The sequence below is a fragment of the Marmota flaviventris genome, chromosome 8 (assembly GCF_047511675.1).
Source record: "Marmota flaviventris isolate mMarFla1 chromosome 8, mMarFla1.hap1, whole genome shotgun sequence".
NCBI classification, from domain to species: Eukaryota; Metazoa; Chordata; class Mammalia; order Rodentia; family Sciuridae; genus Marmota; species Marmota flaviventris.
Genome location: NC_092505.1, coordinates 97578647 through 97590815, shown reverse-complemented (window position 1 = coordinate 97590815; position 12169 = coordinate 97578647). Strand labels below are relative to the sequence as shown.

The 12169-nt window shown below is 35.1% G+C and overlaps 1 protein-coding gene across 1 annotated transcript in view; it reads left to right on the top strand.

Moving 5' to 3' along the window:
• Positions 1-12169, top strand: part of LOC114098059 (EGF-like and EMI domain-containing protein 1) — a 610754-nt gene that overhangs the window by 490817 nt on the left and 107768 nt on the right. Inside the window, exons 7-8 of the mRNA XM_071614923.1 lie at positions 9067-9186; positions 10896-11018. Of these exons, the coding sequence (XP_071471024.1) occupies positions 9067-9186; positions 10896-11018 (243 nt within the window). The remainder of the gene's footprint in view (positions 1-9066; positions 9187-10895; positions 11019-12169) is intronic.

The window sequence follows — 12169 nt, the reverse complement described above, 5'->3', positions numbered from 1 at the left end:
AGACTATTACTCAAAATATGAAAAGAACTCTTAAAGCTCAATAGTAAACACACACATACACACAATTAAAATAAGTGGTCCAAGGACCTTAACAGGCATTGGACCAAAGAAAATATACAGACAGCAAGTGAGCACGTGAAAACATGTTCCACATCATGGGTCATTAGGTAAACTCAGGTTAAAGTGTCAAGGAGATAACCATCACATACTAATTAAAATTGTCAAAATCAAGAATGCTCATAGCACCAAAATTTTATGAGGATGTGGAGCCACTGGAACTCTGATTCCTTATACAAAATAGTACAGACACTTTTTAAGATGCAGATTCTTACAAAAAGAGACATTTTTACTATACAGTCCAGCAGGAATGAGTATTAGAATTTGCCCAAAGAAATTGAAAATTTATATCCAGAGAAAAACCGGCACAGAGATGTTTATAGCAGCCTTAATCATAATTGTCAAAGCTTGGAAGCTACCAGGACATCTTTCAGTAGGTGAATATATAAGCTTTGCTACATCCAAACAATAGAATATTATTTAGTACTAAAAATAAATGGTCTATCAAGTTCTGAAAAATAAGAGATGCAGATACATATTGCTAAGTGAAAAAAATCCAGTCTCTGTGAAAAAAGAATTCACATCATCTCCCAATAACCTCTGCCCCTAGGGTGCTATAGCCAAAAGCCACCTTGAGATAACTGAGTTTGGACTGCTGTAGCAGTCAGACACCCCTGTGTGTTCCCATATCTGAGACCCAACAGACATTCTACTGCATTGGCTCAGTGGGTAGCAGACTCATAATCCAGGCTTGACTAGGTGTGGCAGGGGCGTGGCTGGGGGGGCAGTAGTCTAATGCAAACCCACTGATGATGCCACACAGTGGAAAATGTATGCTTCAATGTGGAGAATGTTTGAGATTGCTGCCTCCAAAAACCAGGGAATCAGGGAGCTTGCCCTTTGAGACTAGGGACGCAACAAGTCATGTGTGATTTCACATGAGTTTCAGGACTAAAGGTAATTATCCAGTTGATTTCCACCAATCCTCTCTCCGTGTTGCAGATGGACACCTGTCACTAACAAGTCATAGAGAGAACTCTGAATTTCTGCTGTTTCCTTGCCAACAGAGGCATGCTGGGAAGTCTTCAGCCACATCACCATGGCTCCAATTGTAGCCCTAGGTGTTTATAATCTAAGAAGATCTGGAGAGAAACCACTTAGTGTTGGCCATGTTATGCTCTTGCTTGAACCTATAAGCACTTCAGCTCCAGCCACGACCCACTCCTACTCAATCCCTGAAGGGCACTACAACTGAAAAAAAAAAATCAGGGGAAGAAAAGTCATCCATCACTCCATAACCAGGCCTGCCCAGCTCAGGGATTTTGAGGTGGGAAGGCTTGTCCATGGTAGCAACAAAGAGGAATAACACAACTTTTGTTACTACTGAAACCTATATGGCCCCCCTGATTCAGCTGGCCCCACATTTGTCTAATCATGCACTACTGATAAGAATGAGTAGAAATGTCACAGAGGGGACTCTATGATTCCATGAAAAGGATTTGTACCCACAGCAGTATCTGATTTGAAGATAAATGCTTCAGACCCCTGACCCGTACTGGAGTAGCCAATGCCACAGTTCCATTCAAGTGGCACAGCCAATATTAACAGTACATGAGGAACCCCCATCACCTGACAGGGGCCACTCCACTTCTATATAGGAGAAACTACACAGAGTACACTCTCTTGTGTTTGCACATATCTACTGGAATACTCCCATTTTTACACAATGAATAGAAACAGTGGGTCTAACTCTAATATGGTACAAACTGTGCCTAAACTGACTAATTATAGCTAAAGGAGCTACAGGTAGATTATATTAGGGCACTCGAGCTGGAAATAAACTTAACATTGCCTAATAAATTAATACCCCAAAACATCTTCAGGAGAAAGCCACTTACTAAGAAAGCCAACCCACAAAAATGGTAAGGTATCCATTTCACCAAATGTGCAAACATTAATGAAGAAATACAAGAGATGTGAAAAATAAGGAAATATGACACTGCTGAAAGATCAAAACTCTCTAAGTAATAGATTCCTAAAATATTCAAGTGGATGAAATGACTAGTAAATAACTCAAAAGATGTATTTTAAAAACTCAATAAATTCCAAAAGAATGCAGATAAACAGTTAAATAAAATTAGAAAGACAATGCAGGATATAAATGAAATATAACAAAGATATTCTGAAAAAAAAAAAACAATTCAAAATCTTGGAACTGAAGAGCCTAATGAGTCAGACTTTTAAGAAAAAGTATTGAAAGCCTCAACAACAGAATAGACAAAGTAAATCAAAATATCAGAACTTGAAGACAGGTATTTCAAAATACCATAATTAGACAAAAATAAGGGGAAAATAAGAATAAAGAGAGTATGCAAGATATTTGGAACATTATTAAAAAATTAAATGTTCATATCATTGGCATACCTAAAAGGGAAAAGTAAAGATTAAGGGCATAGAATACCTATTCAATGGAATAATAGCAGAAAACTACTCCAATCTTGGAAAAGATATTGACATTCAGATATAGAAACTCAATGGAACCCAATGTAGACATAACCAGAAAAAATCCTCACTGCTAGATATTATAGTCAAAATGTCAAGTCTACAGGACAAAGAAGTACTTTAAAATATGTAAGAAAAAAACTGCGAAATCATATTTAAGGGCAACCCTATTAGATCAATACCAGAGTTCTCAGAAAAAAAAAAAAAAAACTTTCAAGCTAGGAAGGCAAGAAACAATATATTTCAAGTCTTAAAGAAAATAATTGCCAACCAAACATATTATACCCAACAAGTCTACCCTACTGAATCAAAGAAGAAATAAAGACCTTCCAAGGTAAATAAATGATAAGGAAATTTAAGACTACCAGACCAGCACTACAAAAGATGATTTTAATGCAGTCCTACAAAGAAAAGGAGAAAAAAAAAATAATTACCATCATGAAATTATGTGAATATATGAATCCCATTAGAAGAGGAGGTATACACATGAGAAATTTTAAAAAAGAATCAAACATCAAATATTATCAATATATTAAACCATCAAAGTTCAAAGATGAATGAGAGGAAAAATGAACAAAAATATATTAAAAAACAACTAGAACAAAATACAGGTACAATTCCAATAACTCTGAATGTAAATGCTGTTGATTATCCAGTTAAAATATTAAAATATTCAGATTGGCTGAATAGAGTAAAACACAAAACCCTATAGTGTGCTGCAAATAAGCAACTGATTATAGGCACAGATTGAAAGTGAAAGTATGGAAAATGAATTTCCAATCACATGGAATTGAAAATTAATCAGAAGTAGCTACATTTATACTTTAAAAAATAGGCTTTAAGACAAGAGTAGTATGAAGAGACAAGGATGCCACCATATAATGATCAAGGAATCAATTTACAGAGAAGAAATGACAATTATAAATCAATATGGACCTAATATTGGAACACCCAATTTTATAAGCCAAACAATATTATACCTAAAGGGCAAGATAAGTTCCAATACAATAATATTGGGAGATTTCAATACTCCATTCTCACCAGACAAAGAAGAATTCAACAAAGAAACATCAGTGTTAAACTACACTACATCTACAGAACATGTTGTACAAAAGCTGTACAATATACATTCTTTTCATTAGCACATGGAACTTTCTTTAGAATGGACCATATATTAAGCCACAAATCAAGTCTTAATGAATTTTAAAAAATTATAAACATGTCCTATATCTTTTCTGATCACATAGAATGAAACTAGAAATCAACAGCAAGAAAAACTTGAGAAAGTTATAGTAATGTGTGAAGACTGACCAACACAATTTTGAATGACAGTGAGTCATTGAGGAAATCATAATGGGAGTTTAAAAATTCCTTAAAACAAATGAAAATGGAAACAAAACATACCAAAACCTGTGAAATACAGAAAAAAAAAAACAGTATTAAGAAAGAGAAAAGTTTATAGCAATGAATGCTACATTTAAAGAAAGAAAAAGAAAAAAAAAAAGGGTCTTAGATTTAAAAAAAAAACCCTAGCATCTCAAGGTCTTAGAAAATCAAGAATAAATTTGTAAAAGGGAAAAAAATAAAATTACTAAATGGAAATAAATTATAAAGATCAGAGCAGAAATAAATAGGGTCTAAAAGTGATACAAAAGAACAATGAAATAAAGAGTTGGCTCTTTGGAAAGAGAAGCAAAACTGACGAATCTTTAGAGAGGCGAGAGAGAGCGAGAGAGAGAAAGGAGAAAGAGAGGACTCAAATAGATAAAATTAAAGAAAAAGGAGACATAACTACTAATATCACAGAAATTCAAACGATATTTGGGAATTATTTTGAAAAAATTTTATGTAACAAATTGGAAAATCTGGAAGAACTTGACAAATTTCTGGAGACATGTGACCTAGCATAATTAAATTAAGAGGATTTAAACAAAACCTGAATAGACAAATGAAACTGAATTAGTAACAAAAAAGTATCCCAATTAAAAAAAAAGCCCAGGATCAGATGGTGTCACTGCTGAATTTCTCAAACATTTAAAGAAGAACTAACACCAATATTTTCTAAACTATTCATGACTCCTATTCAAAATAATGCTAGAAAATTTTAGGTAGAACAACTAGGCAAGAAAAACAAAATAAAAGGCATCCAAATAGCAAAGAAAGAAGTCAAAAGTATCCCTGTTTGTAAATGATATGATTCTACACACACACACACACACACACACACACACACACAAAGATTTCACCAACAGCCTCTTAGAACTAATAAGTGAATTCAGTAAAGTAGCAGAACAGAAAATCAATATGCAAAATGAACAGCTTTTTTATATGCTAATAATTTTCTGAGAAAGAAATAGTAAAAGGAATTCCATTCACAATAACCACAAAAATAAAATAAAATACACAGGAATAAACTTAACTGAGAAAGTGAAAACTACAGTAAATATTACAAAATACTGAAGAAAGAAATTGAAAGACATTAAAAGGTGGAAAAACCTCCTGTGTTTATATATTGAGAAAATTAATATTGTTAAATTGGCTATATTACAAAAAGCAATCTGCAGATTCAGTGCAATCCCCATGAAAACACCAATGACATTCTTCACAGAACTAGAAAAAAATCCTAAAATTCATATGGAAGCACAAAAGACTCCAAAGAGTCAAAGCAATCTTAAGCAAAAAGAGCAAAGCGAGAGGCATCACAATACCTGATTTCAAGACATACTACAGAGCCATAGTAATAAAACCAGCATGGTATTGGCATAAAAATGAACACATAGACTGAAGGAACAGAATAGAGAACCACAGAATAAATCCACACAACTACATCCAACTGATTCTCAACAAAGCTGCCAAAAACTTTCCACAGGACAAAAGACAATCTCTTCAACAAATGGTGCTGGATATCCACATACAGAAGATCAAAACCTGACCTTCTATATCTCACCCTGTAAAAATTGCAATTAAAAATGGATCAAGAACCTTAATATAAGACCTTAAACTAATTAAGAAAAACATAAAGGAAACACTTCAAAATGTTGGCACAAATAATAATTTTTTTCTAGAGGATTTCAGAAGTAGAGAAAACAAAAGCAAAAATCAGAGATATACTTCAGTGGTATAATGGTCGCCTCACATGTGAGAGAGGCCCTGAGTTCAATTCTTAGTCCTGAAACAAACAAACAAAAGTATTAAAATGGCTAAATGATCTGACTAGATACTTCTCAAAAGAAGTAAGATGAATGGCCAATAAATATGTGAAAAAGGTTCAATATCATAAGCAATCAAGGAAATGCAAATAAAAACTATAGCAAGGTACCAGCACACTCCAATTAATTTTTTTTTAATTTCAGCAAGGATGTGAAGTTTACAAAAAAAAAAATGCTTGTACACTGTTGGTGAGAATTTAAATTAGTACAATACTATGGAAGTCACATGTAGAGTCTTTAAAGACTGCAAATAAATCTACCATATAATGCAGCTATCATATACCTGGGTATATACTTGAAGGAAAGGAAGTCAGCCTATAAAAGAGACATGCCCATATTTACTGGGCTCAATTCACAATAGCTAAGTAATTTTAGCTAGAACAATTAGGTGCCTACCAACAGATATAAAACTCAGATATATACAAAATGGTGTATTCATTCAGCCATAAAGAAGAATGAAATCCTCTCATTTGCAGCAAAATGGATGGAACTGGAGGACATATCAAGAAAATAAATCAGACACAGAAAGACAAGTATCACAAAAGACATGCTGTTTCATGAAAATGGAAACTGAAAACAAAAATTACCTAAAAGAAAGAGAGGGATTACTGTGAAATGGGAAGAACGCCTGTAGAGTATAAGGAATGAGAATAGAAAAAGGGTGGATTGACATGATCAAAGCATGATGTACATGCATGGATGTAAATGTCACAATGAATCCCACTAATTTGTACAATTAATGTATGTTGATAATAATAATTAATACAAAGAAAAAAGCCACTACGAAAAAGCTACATAGTATGTGATTCAAGCTACATTACATTCTTCAAAAGACAAAATTGTGGCAATAATAAAAAGATCAGTGGTTGCCCGGAATTGCTGTGAGGAAAGGGATGAATAAGCAGAAGAAAAAGAATTTTTGTAGCAGTGAAAATTCTCTGTATGATATTATAATGGTAGATATATGCTTTATACATTTGTTCCACCCACAGGGTGTGTATTACCAAAGGTAAATGCTAAACTATGATGTGTTCATGCAGATTCACCAATTTAGAAAACTTGTCCCACTCTGGGCTGTGTATGTGTAGGAACATGGGTATGTATTAGCTTTCAATTGCTGTAATAAGTATCTGTGATAAATCAACTTAAAAAAAAAAGAAGAAATGCTTGCTTTGGCTCATAGTTTCTCAGGTTCCAGTCTTATGGGTCCTATTGCTTTGGGCCTGTGGCAAGGCAGCATATTATGGCAGGAGCATTTGGCTGAGGAAGTCACTCATGGTGGCTGGGAAGCAAAAGTGAGAGGAAGGGGTCAGGTTCCCAGTATTTCCTCTTCAAAGTCAAATTATTCACAAATGTTTCCAAAATATAGAAAAGGAGGAAACACTTCACATTCATACCATGATATCACCTTGATAACAAAACCAAGGATATTGCAAGAAAGAAATTGTAGACTGATATCCCCTATGAGTATAGATATGTAAATCCTCAACAAAATACAAAGAAATCAAATCCAACAACATATAGAAGTGTTATGCAGTATACCAAAGTGAGAATTATTTCAGGAAAAGAGATTAATAAAATATCTAAAAATTAATTATTGTAATAAACCATACAAGTAAAGGACAAAAACCTCGTGATCATATCAATAATGGGTGAAAAAAAGAATTTAAAATTTTTAATATTGTTTCACAATAAAATTACCTAACAAATTTGTAATAGAATGAAAATTCCTCATTCCAGTGAAGGGAGTTTATTTTAAAAAACATAGATATAATCATTCATAATAATTTTGTAATTGTGAAATAGCAAAAAAGCTTTCCTTCTAAGATAAGGAATAAGCCAAGGTGTCAGCTCATTCAGATGGTATGTCTATTCAGCATCATACTGAAGGTTTCAGCTAAAGCAATAAGGTAAGAACAAAATAAATAGCATCCAGTTTGGGAAGGAAGAAAAGCAAAATATTTTTTTCCACATAGCATATCATATTCTCTAGAGAAAGTTCTAATCACACTGTACCCAGTATATTTGTGCAATTAAATAGTAAAATAAAAAACAAAAAAAAAAATTCTTAAAAAGACAACCCTTATAAGTACATTTAAAATCCCATTAACACTGATAAAGGAATTCAATAGAGCTGCAGAATACCAGATTGACACATTAAAATAAATTGAATTTCAATATACTATCAATGAACAATCCAGACATGAAATTGCAAAACAATTCCGTTTACAACAGCATCAAAAATAATAAGACACATAGGAACAAATTTAACAAAGAAGTGCAAATGTACATACTGAAAACTATGAAATGTTGAAATAAATAAATAAATAATAATGTTGAAGGTCTAAATAAAAGGAAAAACATGCTCATACTTCAGAAGATATTGTTCAAATGGTAATACTCCCCAAATTCATCGACATTTCACCTCAATACCTCTATATCCAAAAATTAAGAAGCAGTACAATGTATATTGTTCTGTATGTGTTATTTATATTTTCATAAAGCCTTGGCTTCACATGGAGCAGGCAGGGGCAGGAGTGGACATTCTGAGGTCCCATTCCAGCAGCCTGTAAGACAAGGCAAGGCTATATTCATAGATTCAGGCCAGAGTCACTAAACAAAAACTGACAAATAAGCTCTGTGCAGACTCCTGATAGGTCCTGTGGCTTCCCATTGCTTTGAATTTCCAGATAATATGACTAAGAATGATTAAAATAGGAGCAAGTGAAGCAGAGAAGGAGGCCAGCTGATTTAATTCCAGTGGAGGCATTTCAGCTTCTTCAGGGCTACCTGGACGCCTTCTAGAGCTAGGACTCTCCCTCCATCTCTCCAGACCGCAGTCTCCTGACCCCATGACTACTTGTTCAAAGGCAGCAGACCTAGTAGAAGAAATAGGCTTTACTTAAGGATGAGCCTGCTTACTCATAGAAACAGAAAAGGTGGAAAGAGCCAGAGGGAAGGTCAAGAGGTATCTGAAGGAGTCTCTGCTGGTTCTTCAATTCAGATACCAGAGAGCAGGAGGCATACTTTGTGGAAGGGTGACGATGAATTAATTCTTCTTTGGCCTTAATCTACATTTAGATTAGTCTGAGTTTGAGGTTCAGATCACAAAATGGGAATGCTTTTGTTGAACAAGTTCCATGGGAAATGGGGAAATGTCTTTGCGGAGTCCTTTCCATCTTTCCATGGGAAATCCAGGGGCTCTATGGCTGCTTGGTTCTTCTTTGTCTGCCCTTCTACTCTGCTCATCTTTCTAAACTGAATGAATTGTAAACTCTCACTGCTTAATTGCTTTCAGAGATGGACCCCTGCATAGGTGGGAATGGATGTGCTCACATGTGTCAGAGTGAGAATGGCGTGGCCAGGTGTGCCTGCCACCCAGGGTACCAGCTGTCTGAAGACAAAAAGGCCTGTGCAGGTAGGAAGCGGAAGCTGATGGCTTAATTGTGTAATTGTTTGAAATTTTGTGGTAGCTCAGTTTTGAATAGGCAGAACAGCTAGGAGCAAAGGTGTTTTCATTTCTGCGTAAAAGGGAACATTTAAATTCTTATTTGATCACTCTGAAAGGTATTTTTATAATGCTATAAAACTAAGTGAAATTCTTAGTTACAATTAAGAAAAAAGACCTTGTGTAGCTTCAGAATTAATGCTTTTTGTTTTCTGGGTTTTTTTTTATTCTGAAATGACTTCTAGAATTAATATTTCAAAACCTTTCATAACCACACAGGGAGATTTTTATTATAGACTGCAGAAGGTGGGGATAACCTTTGAAAAGCAAGTGTGTGCAAATGAATGTTCTCAGAAGGTAGGAATAATTAAAATAAAAAAGAAAGAAACTGTAAATACAAGGTTACACATTTCTGTTTCTCAGAAATAGCAAAACAGTCATACTTCAATTCAAAGATGAAAGTGATAAATTATTCCATGACCAGGACTGATAAAGGAAATCATTCCTGTGGGACAGTCTTTGTTTTAATAACTTCTGAGAAATCGCAGAATCCTTCATTTTTATCATGACATTTTCGTGTAATGAGAAACAGCTTATTTAGATTAATTATGAAAATACAAAAATGTTTCCTGACTTACAGAACTGATAAACATTTTGTGAAATTGAAAAAATAATTAGACATAGAAATTAGTGTTAAGTTTGCTTTATTCCTTTAAGCCAAAACTAAGATAAAATGTTTTTATGGATTCGGTTAGCCTACTATTCTAAGGAAAACATTTTGCTTTAGACTTCTCTTTCCACAGATCTGCACCTGGAACAGAATAGGGTCTTATTAAATAGTTGAAAATTGATGAATATGAATAGGCAGGCAGACAGATTCATATATATACACATACATACATACATACATACATCTCTACCATCTTTTTCAACCTTTTAAGATCTGATACATTATAACCATAAAATATATCCTTGAAACTACTGCCTATTTAGATTTTTATGAACATATTAAAAGAATGAGTATTCCTCTCTGTGCCCTGGTTTGAAACATGTAGGACAGTGGAAAGAGGAAATACTAGTAAAAAAAAAAATCATTATGAGACCTGACACTTTAAGAGGAAGGAGCAGAAATTACCTGCGCCTCAAAACTGAAGTCACACTGAATAGAATTAATGGTCAACACCAAGAGCGAAGGTTCCAGAGTTCACATGGCCTGCCTGTAACATTCCCTTGCACAACATAAACCATGGATTGCTACATATAAAAGCCCCAAACCTGCCTTGCCAGCAGCCACACATATTGTCTAATTTAAACCAGAGCAGTGCTGTTTTTGATTAACAGTGTGATATATATTCCTAAAGGCAAATTTTAATAACTAACTTCTACCTGTATTATTGAGGGACCTATTTTTTTTTCTTTTCTTTTTTTAAAAAAAAATAATAGATAATTGTAGGTTCTACTAGCTAGAAGTGTTTATGAGCATAAGACCAAAGGTAGAAGTAAGAGAAAGTTGGTTTTTATAAATGCCCTCTTCATACTAATATGGAGCCCATATGGTATTTGACCCTTCATTGTATGCTAGGGGATAAATGGAGGGGGAAGGGTAGTTTATTTTTATAGTTTACAAAGAAGTCTTAATTAGAGCTGCTAAGACATGGCTATTGTCTCTCTCTCTACAGATATAAATGAGTGCACCGAAGGGCTTGCTCACTGTGGTCATCGCTGTGTGAATTCAGTGGGGTCTTTCACTTGTGCCTGCGACCCTGGCTTTGAGCTGGGAGCTGATGGACATCAGTGTTACAGTAAGTGGCCACAACTGCTGCTCAGGAAATAAGTATGTTTGACTGGTACTAAATAAATGCAGTAAACAGAAGAACAATACTGCATATCTTGCCAAAGCAGAATCTCCTGACAATTTCCCCCTGGGGTAGGATCAGGGTGAGGGCTAAGAAGTCCATCTCCCTCCATTTTACGGATAAAGAAAGAGGGGCTCAGAGTCAGAAGAAAATGGTTGGTGTAATGATCTGCCATGTGGGTGAGCAAGAACTAAGCCCTCAAGGTTTCTGACTTGGGACTCTTGGGCTTGAGAGCTCTTCTTTGTGAAGTAGTGCCTTTCTTTATCACTGCTGCCATGCATTATTTATTAATCACTACAAAACTCAATGTAAAACTGAAGGCAAAGGAACTAGAAGGAGTGAAGGAACCATCCTGCAGGAGACATGCTAGGCTGCAGTATCATGCTCGACTCAGTGGGGGACCAGGTGCCTGTCTTCCACACTGGCTTTTTTCCTCCTTCCCCCATCTCCACTCAGCTTGCCTGGTTAAGCAGCTCATCCTACTTTCCCGTCTTTCTCACTCTTCCCTCTACCTCTTCTCTTCAAATAAATCTGATCCATGTCCTCTGACCTTAACTTATTCCTTATCTAGGTCCAGTTACACAATTTAATATGCCCCTTATTAGGGATATGTTGCCATGTTAGTGGGCTGAGCTCACTGTAGTAGCTGCTGTTGGTTGGAAACCGTGGTTTCCCTCCTGGTTTTCATCTGTGGATGAATACATTTCCTATTTCACTTAGCTTAGAACTATCTGATACAAATTCCTCAAGTTTTCTTCCTCAGTATTTCCCATCCTTATTCATCTCTACTTTTTTCCACCCTCTTTTTCAAATGACAGACGTTTTTCTCTTGTTTATGACAGATTTCTTCATCTCTACCTCTTAGGTAGTCTTCATCCATCCACAATAAAATTTTCCATATTCTGATCCTACCTTCTCTGAATGCCCTCTTCCCTGCTTTCTCTATTCCATATCTGTACCCTAGCAGGTGAGTTTTGCTGTGTTGAAAGCATAGACGTGCTAACTGGTTTTGTTTTAAACTTCATGCTGTAACACTCAGATGATTAAGCAGCATGGCAGGACCCACAAATCATGCCAGATTATATCACTTTCACCCT